This window comes from Kwoniella shivajii, chromosome 8 (genome assembly GCF_035658355.1).
Source record: "Kwoniella shivajii chromosome 8, complete sequence".
In the NCBI taxonomy this organism is placed as follows: Eukaryota; Fungi; Basidiomycota; class Tremellomycetes; order Tremellales; family Cryptococcaceae; genus Kwoniella; species Kwoniella shivajii.
Genome location: NC_085915.1, coordinates 598946 through 625637, shown reverse-complemented (window position 1 = coordinate 625637; position 26692 = coordinate 598946). Strand labels below are relative to the sequence as shown.

The 26692-nt window shown below is 43.3% G+C and overlaps 10 protein-coding genes across 10 annotated transcripts; 6 read left to right on the top strand and 4 right to left on the bottom strand.

The window, feature by feature from the left end:
• Nucleotides 1-431: 431 nt before the first annotated feature.
• IL334_006001 (uncharacterized protein) lies at nt 432-1739 on the bottom strand (the record flags this gene model as incomplete). Its single annotated transcript, XM_062937707.1, has 9 exons — nt 432-631; nt 728-801; nt 865-952; nt 1007-1065; nt 1122-1346; nt 1404-1489; nt 1544-1576; nt 1633-1663; nt 1723-1739. The coding sequence occupies 9 exons, from the start codon at nt 1737-1739 to the stop codon at nt 432-434; spliced, it is 813 nt and encodes a 270-aa protein (XP_062793758.1).
• Nucleotides 1740-2173: 434 nt separating this feature from the next.
• Nucleotides 2174-6029, top strand: IL334_006000 (alanine-tRNA ligase; the record flags this gene model as incomplete). Its single annotated transcript, XM_062937706.1, has 13 exons — nt 2174-2371; nt 2439-2556; nt 2646-2728; nt 2784-2908; nt 2967-3037; nt 3090-3123; nt 3172-3682; nt 3742-4147; nt 4243-4532; nt 4604-5203; nt 5267-5476; nt 5541-5720; nt 5922-6029. 13 exons carry the CDS (start codon nt 2174-2176, stop codon nt 6027-6029), a joined length of 2934 nt encoding a protein of 977 aa, XP_062793757.1.
• A 511-nt stretch (nt 6030-6540) lies between these two features.
• On the top strand, nt 6541-9288 carry IL334_005999 (uncharacterized protein; the record flags this gene model as incomplete). The annotated part of the gene is made up of 4 exons (XM_062937705.1): nt 6541-6578; nt 6664-6927; nt 7046-7134; nt 7226-9288. The coding sequence occupies 4 exons, from the start codon at nt 6541-6543 to the stop codon at nt 9286-9288; spliced, it is 2454 nt and encodes an 817-aa protein (XP_062793756.1).
• Nucleotides 9289-9757: 469 nt separating this feature from the next.
• Nucleotides 9758-11293, top strand: IL334_005998 (uncharacterized protein; the record flags this gene model as incomplete). Its single annotated transcript, XM_062937704.1, has 5 exons — nt 9758-9801; nt 9854-10129; nt 10201-10310; nt 10426-10903; nt 10960-11293. 5 exons carry the CDS (start codon nt 9758-9760, stop codon nt 11291-11293), a joined length of 1242 nt encoding a protein of 413 aa, XP_062793755.1.
• A 1168-nt stretch (nt 11294-12461) lies between these two features.
• On the top strand, nt 12462-13368 carry IL334_005997 (uncharacterized protein; the record flags this gene model as incomplete). Its single annotated transcript, XM_062937703.1, has 3 exons — nt 12462-12520; nt 12648-12854; nt 12999-13368. 3 exons carry the CDS (start codon nt 12462-12464, stop codon nt 13366-13368), a joined length of 636 nt encoding a protein of 211 aa, XP_062793754.1.
• Nucleotides 13369-13879: 511 nt separating this feature from the next.
• On the bottom strand, nt 13880-15154 carry IL334_005996 (uncharacterized protein; the record flags this gene model as incomplete). The annotated part of the gene is made up of 8 exons (XM_062937702.1): nt 13880-13918; nt 13984-14099; nt 14164-14275; nt 14337-14417; nt 14495-14626; nt 14798-14902; nt 15027-15083; nt 15146-15154. The coding sequence occupies 8 exons, from the start codon at nt 15152-15154 to the stop codon at nt 13880-13882; spliced, it is 651 nt and encodes a 216-aa protein (XP_062793753.1).
• Nucleotides 15155-15859: 705 nt separating this feature from the next.
• On the top strand, nt 15860-16913 carry IL334_005995 (uncharacterized protein; the record flags this gene model as incomplete). The annotated part of the gene is made up of 5 exons (XM_062937701.1): nt 15860-15932; nt 16011-16094; nt 16215-16255; nt 16354-16752; nt 16812-16913. 5 exons carry the CDS (start codon nt 15860-15862, stop codon nt 16911-16913), a joined length of 699 nt encoding a protein of 232 aa, XP_062793752.1.
• Nucleotides 16914-17715: 802 nt separating this feature from the next.
• Nucleotides 17716-19439, top strand: IL334_005994 (uncharacterized protein; the record flags this gene model as incomplete). The annotated part of the gene is made up of 2 exons (XM_062937700.1): nt 17716-18217; nt 18316-19439. 2 exons carry the CDS (start codon nt 17716-17718, stop codon nt 19437-19439), a joined length of 1626 nt encoding a protein of 541 aa, XP_062793751.1.
• A 467-nt stretch (nt 19440-19906) lies between these two features.
• Nucleotides 19907-20692, bottom strand: IL334_005993 (uncharacterized protein; the record flags this gene model as incomplete). Its single annotated transcript, XM_062937699.1, has 1 exon — nt 19907-20692. One exon carries the CDS (start codon nt 20690-20692, stop codon nt 19907-19909), a length of 786 nt encoding a protein of 261 aa, XP_062793750.1.
• Nucleotides 20693-21189: 497 nt separating this feature from the next.
• On the bottom strand, nt 21190-26559 carry IL334_005992 (uncharacterized protein; the record flags this gene model as incomplete). Its single annotated transcript, XM_062937698.1, has 22 exons — nt 21190-21452; nt 21523-21644; nt 21719-21857; nt 21927-22089; nt 22199-22323; nt 22394-22531; nt 22599-22662; nt 22714-22811; nt 22874-22997; nt 23075-23208; nt 23279-23442; nt 23498-23554; nt 23617-23775; nt 23841-24279; nt 24337-24810; nt 24867-24959; nt 25016-25150; nt 25222-25767; nt 25849-25929; nt 25991-26072; nt 26134-26304; nt 26371-26559. The coding sequence occupies 22 exons, from the start codon at nt 26557-26559 to the stop codon at nt 21190-21192; spliced, it is 3960 nt and encodes a 1319-aa protein (XP_062793749.1).
• Nucleotides 26560-26692: the final 133 nt, after the last annotated feature.

Here is a 26692-nt window from a genome sequence, read left to right as displayed (position 1 = left end):
CTTTGATCGATGTTTGAATTGACCGAATTCCAGGCGAAGGACCGCCTTTCTTTAGGAAGAGGTAGCACACGGTAGAAGTAGGTCTGTGTGAGGTTGAGTCGTAGTTTAGTGTGGAATGATCGAATTATCGCTACCGCATGAGCCGTATGGCGCGCATTAGTGAGGTGATCCGTGCGAAATGAAATGAACACCCTTGACTAGTACTTCAGGTGGTTACTTGTCTGGTTTGATAGATAAGGATGCAATTCGGGAGAGGAGGATTGCTGGAAAGAGTATGAAGGGCATGAAGGATCACATCGTGCTAGTGAGAGAACGTAGATATCATTCGACTTTATTGCTCGTGATCTTACACGCATATTGATGTAGGTCATCCGTTGCACTGCAAATGGAGATGTCCGATAACTAAACATGCATTCCAGGTGCAAATCCTCCTAGACCTTTCCCCAACCTTTCAAGACTCTATCTTCTATATCGACTCCTACCCATTTATACATCCCTTCGGCTAATGCCAAATTCTCGACTTCGCTCTTGAATAACTTGGACATATCAGGCTGACCTGGTCCGGGCATCATACCTCCTCCTGCACCTGAAAGGGAAGACATAGCCGACATGTCACGTGTATCGACGGCGGCTATGAAGGCAAGGTCAGCAAGACATTACTTTTGCGTTTGCGAGACCCGGAAGGATGAGAAGGTGCCTTTTAGAGCGAGAAACAACAGAATCTCACCATTATTTGAACCTAAGATAAGCTTGAATACACCGTTAAGTCCAAATAGGTTGAGGAAGTACCACGATAATGCACTATGTACAGATTTCATAAGCTTCATTTCTGTATCTGGAGATATTCAAGAATGGACAGCTTACGATACCCATCTGACGTCTAAATCGGGCATAGGAATATCTCTCGACAAGAGCGATTTGAAACCGGCAGTCAGAGGGAAAGGTAGTCTCACTGTTACCATATTTTGTCAGAGGGCGACAATTCTGATCAATGAAGAGTACTTACTGAGCACAAATCCTGAGAAGAACATGTTGATATATTGCATGATGACCATATTTGGTACCCTGTCATCAAGTCATCGTTAGTATCCCTACTGCAGATTATAGTGGGGTGAACTCACATCATTACACCTTGTTTCTTCATACCATCCATCATTGTATCCATTTGACCATTCTCAAAAGGGTTGGCGGGACCGGCATCATCTTCTTTCTGAGGTGATGGTTTCAGGTATTCACCTGAAGAAAGAGCGGAAGCAGATGATACCGAGAATGACTTGTATTGTGCTGGGGGGAGAGGCGATAAAGGAGCTGTCGCTCTTAAAAGTGCTGCACGACCTAATGCTCGTCTGAATGTATCCCATATCAGCTGTACATCTAGTATGGACGAGGCAAACTGAACGTACTGTTCTCGAACAGCTGCCGCGAGTTGCTTCTTCGGTGGGGAGTTGAGAAGAAGGGTGACGTAGTGTCTCAATACACCGACCAACACCTGTGATAGAGATCAGCTTCATAAGATCATCGCATACTGTAAAGCTGAACTCACCATGATCAAGGTGATAGGGATGAGCACCCAGTCCTACAGCAGCCAAGTCAGCAGATCGCAATACGTGTTCATCGTCAAAAATAACTCACCCTAATTGAGGGATCCAAATAAAGGTCTTGCCTGTCAAGTGACAAAGGATGTCAGTATTTCCTCCATTTCCAACATCATAAACCACTCACTCTGCCTTGACGGTCATCCTATCTTATGCTACTACCGGATAGATCCTCAGATACTAGGCAGATAGCATTGAGTATGATGAACAACATGCATCGTCTTTCACATTCAGTGTGGTTATCGTTCAAACAAGGCTAATCCACGTGTGAAAGCTGAGTCACGTGATCTCACTGTTTCCGGGTTTCATGCGAGCGCTCGACTCCAAAATCCAGAGGTATCTCTCTCTGAATCCAACTTTTTATATCCACTCTTCTTATCTTACCTTTGAAACAGATTCCACCCTTCACAAGCGTAATCAATCTATCGACTCGACTCGCTTTGACCCGTAGCTGATTGCGACGAGTCTACATCCTGCAGAGCAGTTTTTATATGCCTTTTGGCGTGAACTTATTACCTCGTTTACGCTCTAAACTTATTCCTTCATTTCGACCTAGTTCTTATCGATTCAAATCAACAATGTCAGCTGCTGAATCGAAACCTAACGTACCCACTTCCGCCCCTCATCCATGGCCTGTACCTTCGGAGTGGCCGGCTGCTAAAGTCAGGCAGACCTTCATCGACTACTTCGTCAAGCAGCCAGGTTTCGAACATACTTTTTGGCCTTCAAGTGGTGTAATTCCTTTTGATGATGATACCCTTCTTTTCGCCAACGCTGTAGGTTTATCATTCGTATCGTGCCAGGTTGTTTCAGGAGGAAACTCATTTCATGTCAAATTTACAGGGTATGAACCAATATAAACCTCTCTTCCTCGGTACTGCCGATCCCAAATCCGATCTTTCCAAACTCATCAGAGCTGTCAACAGTCAGAAATGTATCAGAGCGGGCGGTAAACACAACGGTGAGTTAGGAAGACCAATTCGGCTGATATACAGGCTCTCTTGTATTTCTTGTGCAAAGGAACCAACGCTCATATACTCATCGCTACAGATCTTGATGATGTTGGAAAGGACACCTACCACCACACCTTCTTTGAAATGCTGGGTAACTGGTCATTTGGCAACTACTTCAAGGTGAGTAGTCAAATTGACGAGGTGATTCAGTAGCTTATGCTTCGCTTCATTGTAGATTGGTGCTTTGACCATGGCTTGGGATCTCTTGACTCGAGTGTATGGTCTACCCAAAGATCGATTATACGTCACCTACTTTGAAGGTGATGCTAAGCAAGGATTAGAACCGGATACTGAGGCTCAGTAAGTGCTGTAGCTTGGCGGCTTTTACTTGTTCTTAGCTGAAGCTATAACACCATAGACAACTATGGAGAGATCTTGGTGTAGCTGAAAGCCATATTTTGCCCGGTAACGCCAAGGACAACTTCTGGGGTGAGCTGCTTTGCGTGGTAATCTGAATATGCAATCAGCTGACAAACTGCAGAAATGGGTGCAACTGGACCATGTGGACCATGCAGGTGAGCAATATCGCGACTGCCGTAGCAATAATACTTATAAGTTTGTAGTGAAATCCACTTTGACCGAATCGGTGGTCGAGAAGTACCAGAACTCGTCAATGCTGATGACCCAAATGTCCTCGAGATATGGAACAACGTTTTCATCCAATACAACCGAGAAACGTCTGGTGAATTACGTTCACTTCCCGCCAAGCACGTCGACACCGGTATGGGTTTCGAACGATTAGTATCAGTCCTCCATAACGTCTCGTCAAACTATGACACCGATGTCTTCACCCCCATCTTCGCCAAAATCCAAGAACTCACGGGTGCTAGACCATATCAAGGAAAACTTGGTGACGAAGATACCGATGGTGTCGATACCGCGTATCGAGTCATCGCTGATCATATTAGAACTTTGACTATCGCCATTTCTGATGGTGGTATACCAGACAAAGATGGGCGAGGATATGTGCTTCGACGGATCTTGAGAAGAGGTGTTAGATATGCTAGTAACAAATTGAACGTAAAGATCGGCAGTTTCTTCTCATCCCTTGTTCCAGTCACCGTCGAGACACTGGTAAGTCAGATCGTTTTTGTTGCTTACTTGTCTGAGCTAATAAGCATTGCCGTCACCAGAAACCCATTTTCCCCGAGGTCACCAAGAAAATACCTGAGCTTGTGGAAATTCTCAACGAAGAAGAAGCTTCATTCGCTCGAACTCTCACTAGAGGAGAGGCCTTGTTCAACAAATATGCCAGTGCCGCATTGGAGGAGAAGAGGGATGTGCTCGGTGGAAAAGATATTTGGAGATTATATGACACATATGGGTTCCCAGTTGATTTGACTCAAATCATGGCTGAAGAGAGAGGATTGAAGATTGATCAGGAAGCTTTCGAGAAAGCTAGATTAGAGTCTCTTGAAGCTTCAAAAGCTGGTGGAAAAGATAAAGGCGTTGCTGGTACTGTCAAGTTAGACGTACATGATTTGGGTGCTTTGGAAGCAAATGATCAAGTTCCAAAAACTGATGATTCGTCCAAATATCGTGAGTGATTGAGCGGCCCCGAGATGTATTATCAAACCTTATACGGCTTGTTCTGCCCCCCTCTGTGTCTTCTTCTGACGTTAATATGATACTAGAACTCGACGACATCAAGGCTACTGTCAAATCCATCTACCATTCCTCAAAATTCTACTCATCCACTTCCGAACTTCCTCCCAACGCCCCTTTCGGTGTATTACTTGATAAAACAAACTTCTATGCTGAATCTGGTGGTCAAGAATATGATACTGGTGTAATTGCCATTGACGGGAAAGCGGAGTTCAAAGTCGAAGATGTCCAAGTGTACAACGGATATGTATTGCACATCGGTCAAATGGAAGAAGGTGAGATCAAGGTAGGAGACGAGGTCATCTGTACATACGATGAGGTGAGTGGAACGCGTCCTCCCATTTTTGTCAGGGATCACTTTTCCTACAGAGCCGCTGACACTTGCCGTAGCTCCGACGATGGCCAATCAGAAATAATCACACCGGAACCCACATTCTCAATTTCGCTCTTCGAGAGACACTTGGTGAACACATCGATCAGAAAGGTTCCCTCGTCGCCCCCTCCAAACTCCGATTCGATTTCTCTCATGGTAAATCCATCACTGTTCCAGAGCTTGTCAAGATCGAAGCCATCTCCAACGAATGGATCAAAAAAGCCGCAACAGTTTACGCCAAAGAAATGCCTCTTGCTGAGGCATTTAAGATTCCCGGTCTTCGAGCTGTTTTTGGTGAAGCTTATCCTGACCCTGTACGAGTTGTCTCTCTCGGTTACCCGCTGGAGGAAATTGCTCAAAATATCGAGAGCACCAAATGGCGAGGAACGAGTATCGAGTTCTGCGGTGGTACTCATGTCGCCAAGACAGACGACATCAAGGACTTTGTTATCACCGAAGAATCTTCCATCGCAAAAGGTATCAGACGTATAGTCGCCGTCACAGGGCATGAAGCTCATGAAGTGTCACGAAAAGCTGCTGAATTCGAAAGAAGATTAAACAAGATCGGAGAATTGCAAGGAAAAGAGAAGGAAATCGCTATGAAACCGTTCCCAGTTGTGAGTTACAATTCTATGCAAGAAGTGTCGGTGACTGGAACTGATAATATTCCCCTGTCCTAGGAGCTTGGTCAAAGTGGTATCTCTCTCATCAAAAAAGCATCTCTCAAGTCAAGCTTCGACAAAATGCAATCCGAATTGGTCGCTGCTGCCAAAGCTAAGACTACTGCTGACTCAAAAGTCATCCAAGATACCGTCAAGGCACATTTCGAGGAGAACCCTAATGAAAATGTATATGTTGGGGAATTCGAAGTCGCTGGCGGTAATGCCAAAGTAAGTAATCTTCCTTTCACTTTCTCAGGTTATATCTCATTGGCTGATCAAATCCGATTCGTAGACACTGGCCGCCGCTGTGGCCACTGCCAAATCACTCTCAAAAGCCATTTACGTGTTCTCCACAGATACAGAAACTGGTAAAATCGCACATACCAACTTCCTCCCCAAGGAAGTGTTGGATAGAAAAGTTATCGACGCAAAGACTTGGTTGGGTGAAGTCAGTAAAGTACTTGGAGGAAAGGTGAGTTGATATTCTTTGCTACTTCTTGTACACCATTCAACGCCGTCTACCGTTTCGCCTCAACCTACCTTCATGATGTGTCTCACTTGGCTTCCTTCTGCCTTTTCTACTTGCATTCTTCCCTGGCTCCCATCAGTATGCCGTGACAAGATCGCAGCACTATACCGAGGAATAATCGCTGACTTGGAACGTACAATATAGGGCGGTGGTCGAGACGACTCTGCTACAGGTGTGGGAAGTGAAGTCGACAAGGTCACTGAAGCTATCGCGGCTGCCAAGAGCTACTACAAGTCTAAAGTCGAGGCTTAGGTATGAGAGGTATTGGGAGCAATGGGGATTTTATTCAAAGGGAGATTCCGTTATAGGAGAGTCGGTTCGGATATTCATGACAATAAGCATGCAGATTACTGTTAATACGCCTTTTTGCGAGAGAAAACGATTGTGCTGCAATTTTATATCTTGGTTCCCTGTATTTGGGCATCCACTCTCAAGCTATACAGCGCTGTGCTCTGTCTTTGCCATTGCCCTTTCCCCTCTGAATGACTCGCTTCGCTGCTTGCTTGATGCGATATCGCAATAACTCATGAAAAGCTTAAGCTTTTACCTCCACTCGAATCTGTTTTCATCCTGTTTAAGCTTAAGCCCATGTCGAGACGTGCCTGTTTATTACTCAGGCGAGCGGATAGTGATCATGATTTTTATCTGATTTCTCGCCCATCTCATTGTCTTGATTATGCAGCTGCCGTCGTGAGCGATTCAAACAATGAAGACGAGTATTAGACTAGTATAATGATGGATACAAGACTAACGCCAATTCAGTATGACTCGACGAAACGGTTTTAGACCTCCTACACATAGGTTCGTCCTCTTCTCCCTCTTCATTTTCCATTCCTATTAGTATAATGCACATGAGAAGGGATTGACATCTTTGGGGGATTTGCAGATGGACCGATTCTGAGACTCGTCAACTACTACAAGTCATATCGTCCAGTTCAACGTATAGAGATGCCTTCTTTCCTCCTGTTGGATATCGAACTGATTCAATCAGATATCAATTAGAAAGAGAATTGTGCATCGAAGTTTTGAGAGGGACAGAGTGGTTCAGATGGATGGACAGCAATAGGTTGATCATCAAAGAAAGAGGTAGATGGATCTCTGGAGATCATTGGGTAGAAAGAAATAATCCAGTAGGAAATAGATTCAAATGGTAAGCTACTACATTCAACCTTCTGCTTTCACCTGCATTCATAAAGGAAAATCATATACAGCTTGACTCAAGATTATGTCTAGAGCTAAAGTGCGGCCATGATATTTGATGGTTTCAGGATTCAAGACGAAGTCATTGGTATAAAAAGAATTCTTGGACCTGTTAGATCTGCTAGAGAATTGAAAGATGGCGCCCTCTTGCAATGGGGTAAGTTTTGCAACGTTTCTGATACTCCCCTAAACTGTAGTACAGTATCTATTTGTGAGATTGCTTACAATGTCTGTATCTCACTCTGCAGAGGACTGGCGAAATCGGGGTATGTATACATGGTATTTTGACTATGTGAACTTGAAGTCAATGAGAGATCCGAGCTGGATCAATACCCATCAACTGTCAATGTCTAATCAATCGTCTCAAGAATATACCACTACTCCAGAAAGTGGTTCTTCCCATTCTCGCAATACCAGAAATAACGACGAACCTTTACGTGAAATCACTTCATCCTGTTCTTCTTCCTCTTTGTCTCGACCCAACATATCAAATCCACAACCCTACAAACATACAACAATGATTCCTAGATTTCCCCAAGCATCCCCACTTGAAAGACCATTATCGACACCTTGCAGATCAACATCCAATCCATCCAATATATCCTATCCTTCTAGACCAGCTTCGACTTCCAAAAGGAGATCCTATCCGTCTCAATCCACTTCCTATCCTACCCCGACCAGCTCATCGGCTATTCGACATTCCAAGAGGGCCAGGATTACCCTTTCGAGCCGTGAAGATCCACAATATCGACGTTTATCTGAAAGAGTTGGAGAAAGAGCTCCTGATGTCATTTACATTTCATCCGATTCCGACTCTGATTCCGATAACCAGACGGATACCCAACCTTTATCTGTTGTTCAACGTGGACGTCGATCGTCAGCTTCGAGTTCCGCATCTTCTCGTCCGGATTCAGATATACCAGAACCTCGTAACCATCAAATAATGTCTTCCAGTGTCATCACTCGCTCGCGCGCTATACCGTACTCATCAAATAGACCATTCAACGAATCTGAGAATTTAGCTGCTATAAGGAAATTGACCTCGCAATACGTACCTCTACCTCTGCCAGATGGTGATACGGATTCTGAAAGTTCTTCAAGACCACCTACACCGCCTCTTCCAGACGCGACGAGGATACAGTCTTCCACGACCAACACTACGACTACGAGTACAGTTCCCCATAGACCTGCAAACACAGCTGTGACTACGAGATCGAGAGCAATCTCACCGCATTTCAACGAAAACATGTTCCATGACCCAAACATTAGATCATATCGATTAGATGTCCTACATGAAAGACTTGGAATGCCCTTACCTCCGAAACCTCCTGCACGACCCCCAATGATGATAGAACCAAGGAGAGAACAAGAGGACGAAGACGGATTACGTAGAGACGAAATCAGATATTCACCTTTGATCATTACAGATGGATCTTTCCCAGATTATCCAATTGACGTTACTTCTCCCAAAGAAGCGAATAATTATCATGCGCCAATAGAAATCATAGAAGATGATAACGCTATACCGCTGATCATTGGAAATGAGATTGACGAAATCACAAGTAATCGCTACTCTGTCGATAGGGAATTGGTCACGGAGATTGAAGAAGTGGACGGATTAGAATTGGAAGATGAGCATGAAGATATGGATTTAGATCCAGATGAAAGTTTGAAAGATGCGGATCATGAGGAACACTGTAATCGGAATCAGTCAAAGGAACGAGTGGACGAAAGAAGTGATGAGTCATGGGAAATCATCGATAATCCGTCTGATCAACATCTTTCTCCTCCACATGAATCCAGTACACAACGTCCTCCAACCCCGCCTCTACCCACGACATATACCGCTGAAACGACGAATTCCATAAATCAAAATTCGCTCTTCCATGCTGTTCCCCAGACCTCTACTCCAACTTCGCCTTCTTCGGCACTCAACAACCCATTGAACAAGCTCCCACCAATGCCTCTTCGTGAAGTTCACGCGGCAACGGTCACAACTGTCAGTCCGATGATAAGGATGTTACTCAATGAATTGAGAAAAAACCAATCTCGGTGTCTGTCCAATATCGAAGTAGTTATTGAATTGTCTTTGTTACCTTTCAGAAAAGCTTTGGTGGACTTGATAGAATTGATGGGTGGAAGGGTAATTACTTGTTCAAACGACATGAGCAGATCAAGAACGAGGTATATCCTCCACGATCCGAACAATATCACCGACGGAGAAGGTCAAGGAATATTTGAGCAAAGGCTCACCTTGGAAGGATTTATGGAAATCATCATGGATCTCAGAACGAAGGAATTGGGTCATTAGCAATCAGCTCATAGGTTTACAAGCTCACCATCGATCAGATACGTCCCACAAATTACCGTCAAGCACAACTCTAGATCTTGCAATGTATATGTCAAACGCTCTGACGCCACTAACGAACTCGAATAATGAGCTCATATACAGATTCCCTATACATAATGTAGAATATACCCTCTTGGCATCTCTCCGTGTAGTTCCCTATTGTTATCATGCATCATTCGGACGGAACCATGCGAAATTCCTTCACGACGAAGTTCTGATATGGTCAATTTCAGGGATTGTATGACACGCCCGTGGTCAAGCACTGATCTTTGCTCACCATCAAAAAGTCCTACGCGATCAACACACACACTGTAAACATCACCACGACATACCAATCCTCATCCACCTCATATGACTCTTTCTTCTTTCATCTTGTTCCTATAAGAGCTAATATACTCGTCAAATCTTACGCCGTACATTATAACGTACAATGGGACCTAAAGGCCATCCAATAAATACCTCACCAACTCACGTGTCAGTCTCAATACCTCGAACTATCTGAATGGCACTAATATTCATTCTATAGCTGGACAGAAACTCAGACCTGTACTCTTTTGGATACTATCATCTCAGATAAAGCTTATCAGCAAATTTTCTTCCCTGCAGATGCTAAGAAACTGTTGTTGGATGACCCATCTATGATTAGGAGTGAACAGAAGATCTGTTTGGATATCTTGAAAGACACCGATTGGACGGTATTGATGATTAAGTGCAAACGAGTACTTATGGGTGACAAAGGTAGACTCGTACAGCGGGATCATTGGCCGAAGACTTTGAGAGCTGCAACGCTGAGAATCCAGGCGTAAGTACACCAAAACATGAATTGTAATCTGCTGCACTAGGCATTCTGACCAAGCTAACAGAAATTTCAAGTCTTCATTCTCTTGCTAATACTATCAAAGCGACTCTGGGTCCAGTAAGGAGCATTGCTCAGCTTCAGGGCAATGTCAAGGCTCAAAAAATTTGGTCTGAGTATCTTTCTTGTACGTGGCCGCACAACTTGTAGGGCTTTGAGCTGACGTGAGATTATGATAGCTGGCTGGCAAGCAGAAGGCAAGCATACTTGGTAATTCAAGTATGTTGTGTTGAAGCTTGCAGTCGACCCTTCGTGGCTACCACCAACAAATAATGGGCTTCCCTCGAATCCTCGTCGACCTTTAGCATTCAAAATAGCCATGGACAAAATCACTCCTAAACTACAGAAACCGCCTTCCACAAACAATCCCCTTCTGTCTTCATCGTCACTCGATCCGAACAGCGTCAATTCTCCAGTACCCGATGTTCGGCACACGAATCAAGGTAGATTCCAAAACAAAGAACTATACCCTCTACCAGTCATTGTCGAGCAACATGGAAGATCGGTTTCTGCGCGCGACTCTACAGAAACGTCACCTTCAACATCACCCACACAAGATGTAATTCCAACGATGAATGAATTGATCCTCTATCGTCCGTCAAGTACCGACATACACAGAGCTTCATCCAGCACTTCTCCAAACGATGAGAAGAGCATGACAGATGCTAGTCAGATTCTCGTTACATTACTGGATATAGTTCTGGAAGAGCTGGAGAATCAGTGAGCTCCACGGATTCTTAAGTGATAATTCATATTGATTGACGTTGTTCCTGTAGATCGTCAAGATGTATGACCAAAATCAAAGTCACCTTTGATCGAGACCTCTCTTCGGCTGAAGAGGCTGTCATGAGGATAGTAAAGCAAATGGGTGGCCTAATCATCGATTTGCGAAACTTCACCAGTGAACAATGCCTAATGGACGACGTCGTCTCAACGAAATGTTTCATACTTTGTGAATCCACTTCCCATCAGGATACCGCTCAAGTTCTATCCAAGGATGAATCAGACCGAGCGCCAACCCGGATCGATATACTGAAACTGGTTCAACTTGTATCGATTTTACGAAAGGAGGAACTCTTAGCCAAACCACTGGATCTCCTTACATTCTAATCTATGACGAAAGTGCCGCACCAAGATCCTTTGTAAAAGTTGACTGTTTAACGTTCAACCGTATACCTCCTTTACTATCATTGCCGTATCGGAAATTCGTCCTTTCAGATCGACTTGCGTCGTACACGTCACAAACCTCTATCCTGCTTTTTTCGGTTCTATCCTTTCTATACGCCTTCTTCCCAGGTATCGACTACTACAAACTATACTCGTATCCACATGTATATAATCGCCAATATAAAATTGATCATCGTTGCATCTTCCTTCATCGACTTAACAAGATACAACTTAAAATCGACTCTGATCGAAAAATCACTTCTGACTAAAGAGCCTTGAAACCAATCTATCATTTCCCATCTAATAACTAATCCAATATTTTATCTGCCATCAATCAAATGTCATCAGATACGTCAATCCCACCTACTCCAGCTTCACCATTCTCTCCTTCTGGGTGCCGAGGCTTCGTCTTGGCCCATCAGCACCCTTCTATCACTCCCAACGACAAGAATGATCCTTATGCTGTCATTCCCTGTCCCCACGAACCGGAAGTGCCCCCAATCGTGTCCCAGAGATGTAAGGATTCAACCGGTCCCAGACCTTGTTGGAAAGCAAAGTACTGCAAGATGCATTGGTGTGGAGGGTGCAAAAAGTTGAACGAAGTAGGAAAGGTTGATAGAGAAGAAGAAGGACAAGCTTGATTCCAAATTGACTAAGGTAATTTCGTCCAAAATATAGATAGAGCTATTACGTCCCGTTCCCCCTTTCCCATTCCCATTACCTGTTGATTAAGCTGCCACTTCATATACACAGACCAAAAATCACGTAAACCCTATGCCTTGCATGTATGCCAATGATCCAAATTCACTGTATGGTCAAAAACGTTCTTTGCCTTTTTCATTGTAAAATGTATATGTAATGAGGCAAATGTAATTGTAACGTAGCGCTTCGCTCGGACCTCCACTTTTTAGTCATCTCGAGTTTCGTAAATTTCCTGAGGATATTTCCAACTGTGACTTTTTACATCGTACTTTTGCATTGCGATCTGCATAAAGAAGTCCTCTAAATATCCTTTGATATCATTCACGACCTACAGGTCCACTGCTCTGCTTCGCCGTAATCTGCCTACCTTACGAAACTCAACATGTCTACTCATATGGTTGGACTCGACATGAACCCTTATTCCGACAACGAAGATGTTTTGGAAGAAATAACCAATATGGAATCTAAGTGAGTGATCATATGATCCGGCCTTCTTGATTTACTTCCATGACAAGTCGATTTGCTGGGGTGTCTCTTGTCAATCCGATTTATACTATCCCATGTTGTAGAGCTCATGATACTTTTTGTCGGTTAGATTTTACAAAGAGGGATATGAATCCGGTTACGCTCACGGGAAACTTCATGGTTTGTTCGAAGGTAGGGAATTGGGTAGAGAGAAAGCATGGGAATTATGGGAAGAAGTTGGATACTATCAAGGTTGGGCAAATGTTTATGTGTCCCTTCTGAATGGGAACGGGAATGGGAATAAGGAGAAAGAAGGTAGGAAAGGGAAAGATGCGAGGTGAGTAAAAACGTCCTGTGTCCTGGCACTGTGGATCGCAAGGCGTCATGAAGCACTGGAATGCTATAGACCACTGCCTCATGTTTTTTTCGTTCTGCCGTCATATTTAATCATGCAAGTGCTAACATCAGCCTACCTATGTAGAGCGTTAAATCACGCTCAAATACTCTTATCATTAATCGAGACATTCCCAATCGAAAATCCCTCTTCGACACCCATACCCATACCCAATTCCTCCTCGTCCTCACTGCCAGTTGAAAGTAGCTCTGCACCACTCGATTTAGCGGGATTATTATCCAATATTCGAGCGAGGTATAAGTTACTCTGTTCAAGTTTAGGTCAAAGACCAAGATTACAAGTTGCACACATTGTAGAAGCGATTCCTGGATCAGGGGCAAGTGGTGCTGCTCCATCTACCAATCAACAATTTGATAGTAATGGAGATAGACAAGGTGTGGTGCAAGGTATAGAAGGTCCTATGAAAGGTGTTGATACTCGTCAATTAAGATTTTAAACCTAAAGCGAGCTTCATACAACTTGGTCAACTGCATCTTGAGAACGGGAAATCTTTGTTGGATATCGCCTGTATCGTGTTTCATAGCCCAAGAAGGCTTTCAGCAGAGAAAGAAGGACAAACCTTCTTCGCTACTCTGCCAAAACGGTGTGGTCACACTTCCTTCACCTTGGTGCGTTTCACTAGAGGCAGCCAATGCGCCGTGCTCGGCTATAGATACCTTCTTCACTTCAACGGCAGGTTTTACTTCCAGGTCAAGCTGTACCAGTGGTCAGAAATTGAAAGACGGGACTAGGTCGGATCCCAGAACGAATGCAATTGACCTCGCTCATTATACTCATTATACAAACATCACATAGGATTGAACCGATAGAATAGATAATCTATAATTGTACATGTATCACCTCGATGCCCTCATTCCAACTTCTCTCCCTTCAAATTTCAAGTCATCTAAACACCTACAAGGAAATTCTGTTTCTTTCTGATCCCCTAAAAAGTTACTTTGCCCAGTCTACCTTGCCACTTCAGCTGTAGGTGCATTAGATTGGCCCTACAAAGTATCATCAGCCTCTCCCTTCCGAATTCGAGATCGTGTCAAACCTAAGGTAAACTTACCAATTCTTCGAGTGGAGCGGTATCTACGAAATCAGGTAAAGCTGTCGAGTCTTGTAGATATGATGGAGTTTCATTTTCTCCTATAGGGTCATCATCAAGTCCCAATGCGTCTAACTCTGAAATCCATTATACGTCAATTAGGATTCTTACCTGGATAAGAAAAATGAATGAACAACATACCAGCTTGCAAATCCGCTTCATCAACTTCATCAGGAACACCATAACTTCTTCCCAGAGATTCTTGTATATCATTCGCTTGTTCGATCAGATCTTCCATATCATAATGTATGCTCTGTAAATGCACATCAGCTATATTTCGATTGAGAGGGCATTGACTAGCTGAAATGACTGACTTCGATCTTATCAATATCTATTCCTTTGTATTGCTTCTTCATCTCTTTATTCGCTATCTTCATAGCATCCACCGTAGCCATCTACACAAGGGAGTATTAGCCAATCCGACGTGCTCGATGTGATGTCGATCGGGTGAAAAGCAGGTATGAATACTCACAGTATTTTTCAAATTCTCAGTCGTCATAGCTGCTTGTTCCATGTTGTACGATTGTTGTTGTAGTTGAAGTAATTGACCTTCATACATTCTCTTTTGCTTCAACACCCGGAGAGCTCGTTGTTGGACTGCTGCCTAGATGAGGGAAACATGCATCGACGAAGGTTTTTGATATGGAAGAGAATACGGCATGGAGCGAGATTGACAAATATGGAAGTAAGCAAGACAAGACAAGATTTCGTTAGCATAGCTTCCAATTGCCTCGGGGAATAGTGAAGCTCAATCTTCGCAGAAATGTTGACTCACCTTACCAGGACCTTCTCTCATCTTCGCCATTTGACCTTTAAATACACCTAATTCCGCATCTAGCTTCTTTACCTTGACCTCAATCGAGCCCATACGTGTATCGGTCTATAGCCGAGGTAAATGGATCAGCTTTGACTCTTTTGAATCAGCAGATACAGCGGCGAAATCAGTAGTGGAATTCTCCATAGGGGAATGAGGAAGAATAAGACTTATAACGAGACAAACTTACCGACTGTATAGCATCGTTCAAATTTGGCTTGGGCTTGGCTTTATTACTTCCAAATATCTGAACGGAACGGAACAATCAGCTAGGACCTAGTTATCTTACTATCGATAGCTGTGACTTACTCTGTTCATGTTGTTGAAGATATAGACTTATCAAACTATCGAATGATAAGAAGAGGATGACGGATAGACAAAGCTAAGGGGAAAGGTGATACAATACAGGGAGTACGTGAGGTGATAGGAGATAGTAAAGCAGGTGATTCTCTATAATCAAGCCTGATGTCAAAGAAGCCAATTCAAAGATGAAGTCCCTTCAAATTGAATGGATGGTTGGGATCAAGGTCAAGGTATTCGTTTTGATATCACTATTGGCAAATGAGGAAAGGTTGGTTATTCCAGTGAGATCTAAATTTGGTTGATCTATTTCGAGATTGGTGAGATTGATTTCTGGTGGCTTAGGGGTCGTATGTTAAATTCGAAAAGCTTATATCAAGGTGCAGATTGGGGGAACAGGGAGGGAGAAGTAAGTAACGTCTAGATTTATCGAAGAAGTCGTGAACATGCATTCACCATTCACAAGTTAGTGTGAGGTTGATGATGGGTGGCAACGTGGCTGTTAGATCAAAAAGGGGGAAATACCACGTGGGAATAATGCGGGGTATGGTGGGGGGGGGGAAGAACAACAGAAGCATTAACGACGAACACAAGGATGACAGTAGTGTAGTAGACGGTGTAAGCGGTTGTTCAAGTTTGACCTTCATTTGCAGTCAACCAGTACAGACCTAGAATGAGGCAGAACACATTCACCGTAACTGCAGACTCGATCAAGGACTCATGATGCAAGAGACATCAATATCTTTCCTCATTCTCATGGCAACATTGATCGACTCTCTTCCTCCTACTTTACCAAGTGAGTGCATAACAGCTCTTCCAGCTATTTGAGATTTCCAGTCTGCGGGAATCATAAAAGCTAACATATGCTTATCAGTCCAAGATACACTTCTCCTCCAATTACATGCGGTGTTTGGTCCGATGTTGATGTCAGCTTTGCAGCTGGTCGATAAGCGAGAAGGTGAGTTGAACAATTCTCATGATATCTATATCTTTCCATAGCTGAGGAGCAGAGAGGAGGTTTTACTACACGCAAATGATTACGCACTGATATACTGTCCCATACTGTCCCATCAAATAGTCGTCAGAGTATCTCTTCCGTCTGATCGGTATATCTATCAAGTGAGTTGATCTTATATATAGGGATGATGCAGTTTTATTCCTTCCTCCTTTCTGCGTTACATACCGTGAGAAGCTGATAGATGCCATGTTCCTCTTAGGTATCATCCTCAACAGGAAAGAATTACACCATACACATCGATCCTCCATCTCCTTTGCCTATAACTCCAACAACGCTTCCTCCTCCACCAGAATTCCCTTCTTCTCCTGCGTCGACGCGCGATAAAGACCATGTAAACGAACACGACAACGAGGATGAAATACCCCACACACCTTCCCCACCACCTTCACAAGCTTTCGAACCTCTCTTATATTCCCCTTCTAATCATAATGATTTGCCACGGCCCATCAAGGATGAAGAAGATCCAATACCGTCGACAAAGAAGGAAGAGACATGTCGAAAAGGCAGAGTGATAAAGTTAGCTAAGGAACTGAAAAAGATGTATTGTCCTTGTGCAGGATGGGGATACGGTTGTTTAGCTGGTGAGAGGACCATATTAGTAAATCACAATCTCCATTACATGTCTCATGTAAGCCATGATCTGACGCGGTTCACCAGTGTAAACACCTCTTAGCGATCATTATAGCTCACAAAACAGGTAAAGAAGTCAAAGCAGAAGTCGAAATAGGAGGTGTAGCTGGCCTATTGGGCTTATCATAAAAGTTTAGAAAAAATGGTTAGTCACCCGGTTGTATTGTTAACTTACCTATTATATATGTATAAATACAGTAGAACCCACGATCATCAACAGTTGTATACCGTCAGATATCCTTCCATGCATCGCATCATGCATATGAGATGTTCATTGCAACCTTCTCTCATGCATACACCCAGTTCGGCACCGAAACACTGGAAGGTCATCTAGGCTGTTATGCATATACATTCGATTGAGTTTCGACTAGAATCCTCTCGCGTTCATACATGTACAGCTAGTGATCCCGGAAATCACTGAATCACGTGACATGAACAGATTTACCCTTTTCAGTAATTTCGCCGGATCTTTTCACATAGTACATACTCGTATACTTGTTTTGTGGTTTCCTCTGAGACCATGCCAATGCGTTTGCACCGTTGCTCATCATCCATTGCTCCTTTGATACCACTCATTCCACCTTTCACAATCTTCATTCCTCATCATTGCATATTCCAGTCACACCATCACATTTTCCTCTCGCAGTCACTTCGCTCTCAAATACCACCGTCATCGTACTGCATAGTTTCCTATTCAGTGTTCTCTCTGAAAAGGCAAACCCGCGGTTTGTTTATCTTGATCTAGTCAAAACAGCTCTCTCGACATAGAATCCGTATAACCGCACTTTCACCGACTCCGCTTTACACTCTATAAACCGTCGAAAATCACTTCGATCATACTCGAGAGATGTCAACCTAGTTACTACCATTGTTCTTTTGATATATCATCATCCTACATTGTTCTTGCCACTCGACATATTCACAAGAGACAATGTCAACGACATCTGGGCCTTCACCATTACCGTCAAATCGATCACCTATACCCTTGAATCGAGATATTGATCGAGTAGACTCAAAAACAACGGTCAATCTAGATTTATCATTACCCACAGCATTATCTCATTTAGTTTTACATTTAATCCAACCATTATCAGCATATTATCCACATTCAATCTTACTTTCACTTCGAGATGAATTGATATCAAAACTCACTGATATATTTTCACCATCTTGGGAAGGTCCAAGACCTCAATTAGGTTCAGGATATAGATCCTTGATATGCACGAAACATATTGGTTTACCCAAAGTTCTTTGTCAAGCGGCGGATAAAATAGGTGTCGATGTTTCAAAATGGAGAAAGTCAATAGCAAGTCTGAAATCAGGTGAAAGAGGTGAAGAATGGCAATGTTGGTGTGATCCAGGTCAAGTCACTTGGAGATGGGGCGGTTGGGAATGGGAGGATCATGGCTATGAACCTACAAAGGTGCATAAAGGTGAGTCCGAATTCTTCTTCTCGTAAACAATCTGGAAATCGGAAACGGCGAGTTACAATTATCTCCTGCTTGACTGACACTTCTTTCTCTCAATGAAGAACCCTTACAAATCATCTGGCAGTCATCTTCATCACTCTCCCCGTCCATCTCCACTGCTATACCCAATGCAGCTATCCATACCCCCTCTCGACCTTCATACGCGATCCCTATCAGAGCACCTACCGCTGGACCACCAACCCCAGGTCCTGCGCCCACACTATTTGCTATCCCGCCTACCCCAGCTCAGAACTCATCCGAAACTATCTTAGACAATGACGACAACCTTCTTCCTGCCTTTTCAACTCTTGGTCTTGGTCATCCTTCAGGACATGGCGGAAGGGGCCAAACACCCTCGGGATGGACTAGCAGTACCGGATCAAGAGAAACGAGTTATGGTGATTCCTTCCATTCTGAATCAGATAATCACTCCGACTCGGAAGGAGAAGGCCATGACCAAGATCGGTCCAAAGCTCCTTCAAGAGGATCTCACCGAGGTTCAGAATCAACTTCGTCAATTACTTCTTCCGTGTCAGACAGTAATTCGGGACATACTCAACTACTTACTCCTGCTTCCAGACCTGGATCAGCAGATCCCTTCTCCATCCCGACTTTATCACTGAAAGACAAAGATCGATCTAGGAAGATCACTCCTCCAAATCTCAACAACTTGACTACTAGAGGTAGGACACCTTCGCCCAATACATCCGGAAATGAAACCACTCCCGGAACAGAGAACACAGTTACACCTTCTCAAACTCAAATCCCCACCCCAACAGTCACACCATATGATGGAGGAAACGTTACTGTTTTAGGCGGAGGGGTTAAGTTAGGTGGATCATCAAGACCTTCCTCTGTCTTATCACATAGATCACCAATGGACAGATCAAGGTCTCCTTCCATTTCATTAGCTAGCAGAGCGTTAAACACAGCTACTGCACCTGGAACCGATGGTATGATACCGAGAAAACAAAGGACAAGAAGAAGGATCATGCCTACTTACCTTGGTCATCTCGGTCAACCAGGTGTAGGTGGTCCAGTCATGGGCGCCTTCCAGTTTACAGGTCCAACCGCAACTCCCAGTGGGAAATCCAACGGTGCAAGTGTAGGTGTAGGTGTCAGCCCTCCACCAATCACTTCAGGAAGATCAGTCAGTCTTCCAACTACTATGCCTAGAATGGGATGATACGTTGTTCTCTTTATTGTTCTTCTTTTTGTCATTAGAATCTTATTCGTTTGTTCTCGTTCTTCATTTTTACTTTACAACAAAATTTCGGTTTCGATCTATCTCTTTAAAATTTTTAACCAAAACTACTTCATTCAAATGCTACTTGCTTTCTTCGTTTTTGACATTCTTCGTTTTTTGAGGAGTTGGATAGGTGGTTTTTGGCGGAGAAAGGGAGAAATGCATAAGCTATCGATCTAATCACGCTGTTTGCACACTGCATTGAATCAATCTGGTCAGCATTCAAGGTATGACGTGAATGTTGGTATCTGAACATGCACGAGCTATTCATCACAATAATAATCATTTATATACGTTGTCATAACATCATAACGTCATTATCTACATTGTCATCTCATCAGTATTCCGCGATTCTGATTTTATCGTCTGTGTCTTTACTATATGCACATCTCATTGTGGGCTCTCGATTACGTCTTGGGTGTAAATCCATATAAAACAGCTAGATCATCATCTAAACCTAATCCAGATGGATCATCCCATGATTCATTCTCATCAATGTCATCAGGTTTGATCTCATGTTGTGGCTTCGGTGGCAATGGAGGTACACTTGTACTTGACGTATGAGTGTGGGATTCTCGTTCAGAGAGTGTCCTAGGGACATCCATTTCCTTGTCAAAGATGTTCGGGTGGCGTTGATTGAGACTTGATTTCTGATCTTGATGACATCCGCCTCCATCATGATCTTCAGTGTGATGGTTATCTCTGGGTATCTTATCTTCGTAATTCTTTCTACCTTGCAAGGAATTTACTCTGTCGTTCAGCCTTTCGACCTCTTCCTTCAATTTCACATTTGATATACGTTCTTCACTCAGGCTCTTTTCTAGACTATCTAATTTCTGGATATAACCTTGAGCTATACCCCACATCAGCGGATCCAGATTGGCTGGGTTACTTGACATATTCTGAGCTTGACTGGTGGAAGTAGAAGGCACATGATTTGAACAAGTGGACTGTGTTTGAGGGGGGTTACCAGTAGATGTCGTTCCGGGAATTCCTAACTGTATACCTATATTAGATCCTGGTGGGATGGAGCAATCTAGAGAGAGCGATTGGATATTCAGTTGGAATTTCAGGCCATTATCGCCTGGGGAAGAAGCGGGGCGATGATTGGCGGATGAAGGAGGGGGGGTAGAGTCAGGGTGCTTGGGTGATGGAGAGGAAGAGGTAGAGTAATTTGGTGGATTCGATGACATTGTTACTGTACCATGAGCGGACACTGATATCAACGAGGATAGTAAATGCTGGTCATTAAAATATCTGTAAGACGTATCAAGTCAAATGAAATCATTCATTACGATTGTTGCGTATACCTATCAGAGCTCAAGATGACATGAAACGTTTCGGATTGAAATTCCTTTGTGTACACGAACCTTGTTTAACTTATTAAAATGACGTTTCAGATGATCAAACAATCGGATATATCCGCTGATTTCAATGATTAAACCTAGAATTCACTTGTTTGCTGGTTCACTCGCTTCTTTTCCATTTGGATTTTGCTGGACCAGATGGTCGCGCTGCTAAAAAGAAATACCTCCATACTCGACTGCTCTACCCCTCTCACGCCTTCTGCCACCTATGTCAGCCCAGATCCCCAGCATCAGATCGCTTTTATTCCTAGACACGTAAGATCCGGATGATATCAAGATGATGCATTGATCAACCGATTATTGTCGATGCGATTACAATTGGATTAACCCAATAACATTCCAACACCTTTCCAAACCCCTACAACGGGTTTAATCAAATTCAAACTCTTTTCTAAACCATCTTCTAATGCCGTACCACCACTCTCAACTACTTCTTTAAGTATATCATCTCTACCTTCCCAAGCGAACTCTATACTTTTATCTAATTTATCGCGGAAGTTTGTTATGGTATCTTGTAATGATCTTCCAAGTTCCACATGATCTGAAGTAGCCAATATCAGATGTCTGATAAGGGTCGTCGCTTCTCCTAATATCATCGATAACCCAAATCAGTCCCTGTAATTCGCAAGATCGTTTCCTTGATGATTCAAACTTACCACTCTTCTCATCCACTCTGATGAGCAATCTTCCAATACTAGCTACTAGATATTCATATTCATCCACTGTACCTCTTCTTCCTGTAGCTCGTTTCTTTCCTCGCTTCGATTTGGCAGTTTGACTAGTGTGAAGTATGGGAAACAATTAGCAATTGGCGATCTGCAATCTCTTCATGTTCTAGAGCGAGCAGCTTACCCAGTCATTTTGGTCGTTTGCGAGAAAACAGTAGTAGGAGCAACTGTGTACCTTGTGAAGCCAGTCACGGCAGTTGTAGCATTGGTAGCTACGTCCACACCTTCAATAGCCGGTTCAGTATCCACGATGTAGAATGATTCTGCAAGTTTGTTTTTGATGTTAGCGAGACCATCCACCAATAATAATTAGTTAGACAAGTGAGTCTTACCTGGATCATTCTCCCTTATCTTTCTCAACTCTTTTATCCTGGAAACCTCTTTATCCAACTGACCTTCCATTTCTTCGAAAATTTCCATCAGAACTTCATGCGCTTCTTCGAGTCCTGGATGAATCATCGATTCGATCAAATCAGATCGGGAATGCAACGATGCCTAATTAATTACGAGTCAGTACCAGTCTACTTCACCGCATATAAGGGATGTCTCCGATGATCAAATGGCAATGGAAAATGGTGCAGAAACGCATGAAGTGTGTACTCACCAGTCGATAGGCTTCACTGAATTCAGTCCCTCTACATAAGACATCTATAGCACTATCTACATCTTGAGCATGTTCAATGAATATCTGTGAGGCTTCAAGGTGTCTTCCTCTAGATGCGAGGTGATCTATCAAATCGGGGATCACATCAATTAGCGGAAACATCCTCGGTGATTGTGTGGACGATGTGCAGCGCACCAGTAACCCTTCCACACATATCAACAGTTTTTCCTTTCCCAATACCCAATCTCTTAGATAAGACGAAAAGCTCCCTCCATGCGTGAGCCTTTTCATATGCTTTCAGAGCTTTCTCCTCGTTTTTGGCCAGGACATAAGCTATGCAGTCACATCCCAATCAGCTCTTGTTCGATTTCTACGCATGAATGCACAATGTCGATCTCACATATAGCAGCGTCGGTGAAGTCTCTTCGGTCATACAGGTAATCTCCATATAAATCATGTATCACCTATAAATCGTCAGCTCGACGATCGATCGGTCGAATTAGACATCAGCTCACTTGGAGATGTTCCATATCATCAGAATACAATTTGAATGCTTCGTCATATAACTCGTATCGAGAGAGATAGGAAGATGCCTCTTCGAAATGTTCGGGACCTATATCTCGCCATCAGCACCGCCCACCCACACCACAAACGGAAAAGAAGGGGAATACTCACCAGACTGCTTCAAATTCCTCAAAGCACTTTCTCTTCGAGCGAGATGATCGTCAATCCTGAATCTCTGTTCCCACTTTTCCAAAGCTCGCAACTCCCTCAAAAACGGTAGATATTCTTTCGGGTCCTGCAATCCATCTGTCAGCTTTCATTCGTTTCGCAGTCAAGGCCTCAATAAGCCGGATGGAGGATAGATCAACTCACCTTTTGCGAATATTGAGCAATCATGAGTACCAATTGGAAATTGTACATCCCCAAGGCGACGTCGTATAATTTATTGACATCCGAAAGGAAGATGATGTATTTGATAGCATCTTCCACTATTTCCGGATGGTCCTCTAAGAATCCTCAACAATCAGCTTGGTTACAGTCATTGCAATGAGATTGATTCCCAGACGCTGAACTTACCTTGAAGTCGTAAGAGCACCCTCAGACCAGACTCGTAATCTGCTGGTTGTTTACATACATGAGTAGTCAATATGGTCTCAACGTATTGTTCCACTCCACGCTGTTCAAGTATGGTTCGAAGCGAGTCACATAGAGAGTTGACTTTGTCAACAGGTTTAGATGAACTGGTGCACTCGATTAGCTAATGGGCTCATAAGCGATGGGCATCATATCGCTCACGATGAAGATGGATCTTGACTATGTTCACCGTATAAAACTCTAGCAGAGTCGGAAGAGCTAAGAAGTCAAATGCGTGTCAGCTTCCATAGTATTGTCCACAAGGCGTGGAGTATACTTACTTCAGAGCAGAGATGAACAAATTCAGATAATCTACTTCCGGTACTTGTTCCACAAACTCCTTCAAGCTGTTCATGAATTTTGATGGTTCGAGATCGTATAGGATATTCAGATCCAACCTATGTTTTCGACATTGCAAGAAAGCGTTTCGATATTGACCACTATAACAGCGAATATAAGCGTCAGTACACGACGACAACTTATAAAGATGGGGAAGACCACATACGATAAGACGTCTTGTTTCACAACAGCTAGTACCAATGCTCTAGGATAAACAGTTTCTAGATTTCCTCTTGGCATCTGTAATACTAGACTCATCGAACTTTCACATGCTGTTACTATCAGGGAACCTCTTTCTACCCTTCTTTCATCCCAAATCATTTCATCAGGTAAGAGATCCTCTCCATGAGCTAGACGTTTCAATGTTGGCAACGGAGCATAATGAGACGTTTGGGATGTAGTGGTGTATATCAGGAAATCGGGGGTGAGAGTATAGGATGTAACATTCGATGCGATTGCAGTAGAGGCTGGAGAAGAAGGTGATAGACATGCTAAGTGGAGTTTCGCATTGGGTGAAAGAGCAAAGATGAGCTCTGATGATGCAGAATAAGAGAGAGCAGTTGGATGAGGACCTAGTGTGACATCTACAGGTTGTTCCCTTGCCACTGAAGTGAAGCTTCATCAGCATTGGTGATAAAGACAATGTACCATTGACGACTCACCGCTTGTAAGTTGGCCTTCAGTATTGAGCACAAGTAATCCTCCTTCTCCTGTCCACAGCAATCTTTCAACATCGTCTTCTAATTCGATAACTTCCGTATCTTCTTTCTCATCCACAATTTCAATCCTACATTCAGCCACTCCGTTCTTCTCAGCCCAAGATAAGATCGCGACCTTTCCTTCCGGTCCTATAGCCAGTTGCTTCACAACTCTTTTTTCTCCTGTCAATGTCTTAGAATATCTAATTTTAGGCTCAGCGACTTTACCACCTCCTCGAAGTCGACTTCCAGAACTTGGATCGGGCAGACGTGTGTTCAGATCCCATACTTGAACCAAACCATCGGCGAAGAGGACTGACAAGGAGTCTGTGATGTCAGACAGATTGACGTGTACAGGAACGGAAGGCAGGGCGAGATGATATGATGACATTGGAGGTGGAGTGTTTTGCGTTCGGAAAGGTGTTATGAGAAGTTTTTCTACAATACCATATTAGTCGAATTACTTTAGCAAAAAAAGTAAATTGTTGACTCACGACCATCGACAACTGCGACTGAGGCGGTATCATGCGGCATGGGTAGTCTGGCGGTAAAAGTATCCCAGACAAAGGTTCGCTTTTGAACGAAGTCTAATTAGATCACGAGTCAGCTTTGTTTTCGAATCGTGACAGTAACGAGCACATACTTTCGCCGAACAGGTAAAGAGATAGCGGGTGTTCTGGGTGCCACTTGAAGCCTCTGAACCGAGTGGAGGATGAGTCATGTGAGAACAACTCTTGTTTGAGATAGTAGTGGTAGTTCTTCATTGACCAAAGTTGGACTGTTTCACGGTTATCAGCTCAGCATGAAGTACCAACCCATTGTTTCGATTGTATCACTTGCAGTACTCACCGACATCGTTTGCTTCCCTCTCAATCCAAATACCTAAGACTTCACTATCACTATTCCATTTCATTCCTCTAACTCTACCGTTTTTCCAAGTATGTGGGTTTTCTCTTAATTCAAATCCCCCATGTCTTAAACCATTTCTCTCTAACATTGCAATATCCCATTTACCTTCTCTACCTTCCCCACCACCTTCATAACCATATCGGACCAGCGAAGCGATAAGGTTTCCTGAAGGTCTCCAACTCAGACTCCCTTCTAATCCAGGTAAGTTTTCCGATGTAGATGATAATTTAGGTATAAAACCTGAATTAGGATCTCTTGAATAAACCCTTATTTGGCGTCTACCTTTTTCTGTTTCGTTGGGATATGGATCTAATGACGATATAGCGAAATAGGATGCATCTCCTCTGAAAGTGATTTCAGGTAGACCTGTATCTGTTGGATGTGATATTGATTGAGATGTATTGATAGGTGCTTTAGCAGCTGCTTTTCCTAATGATCCGTGAAATTGAGTTGTCTTAGATCCCCATCCGACATTGATGAATTTATCTGAAATCTATATATCAGCTGACTCTTAGACATGGTAAATTCCACAGGACATCAAAAAAGTAACAGGGATAGTGCACTCACCTTCACCAAAATCATCTGATCTTAGTGGTTCTTCATGTATAACATCAAAATGCCTTGTCATACAAACTAAGTTATCTTCGCCTATGGGGAGCTTTTTCAGTCAGCTGTCTTCGATGGCAGGTGAAATGACGAATCAGCTAACCAGTAACTAAGACAAGTTGTTCATCATCCGGTGCCCAAGCTGCAGCTTTGATACCGCTATCTATCGAACCGACTACTTCGACCTGTACGATCCTGATAAGCTGGTATTCTCTCTCTCTCTCTCACTGTCATGATAGAGCTTACAGGTGATACACCACCATCTGATCCTTCCAGTGATAGAGTAGCTATATCGCCTCCAGCCAATAGAATCACTATACTCCTATCATCGGGCAGATAATGCAAATCGAGAGATTCACCTAAATAATCTGGTTTGTCGAAAGGTGCTAGAACAGGTGTTGTGAACGAAGCGATAATCTAGATTAGTCATACAGTTAGCCCATGCACACAGGCTAGTAGGTAGTTGTTGACACATAAGCATACCTCGGGTTCCAGGTTATCTGGCGAGATCTGTAAGATGTCTATTTCAATTCCACCTTCTTCTGCTGATCGTTCTGTTGTGAGGTATACGGTTCCATCTTCAGGATTTATAGCTATATTTCCAGCTTTACTGGATGATCCGAATTGCTCCAATGAGGATATTTGTACTCCCAACGGGGTCAGTGATCGCATCTTGGATGTGTTCGATCTGGCAATGTATTTGATGTGATGTACTGAGATAAATGTGATTCAACGGTGCAGAGATGACCACAAATAATCGTTCAACCAAAATTCTGAACATTTCCCACTTTTTTTTGCGGGTGAG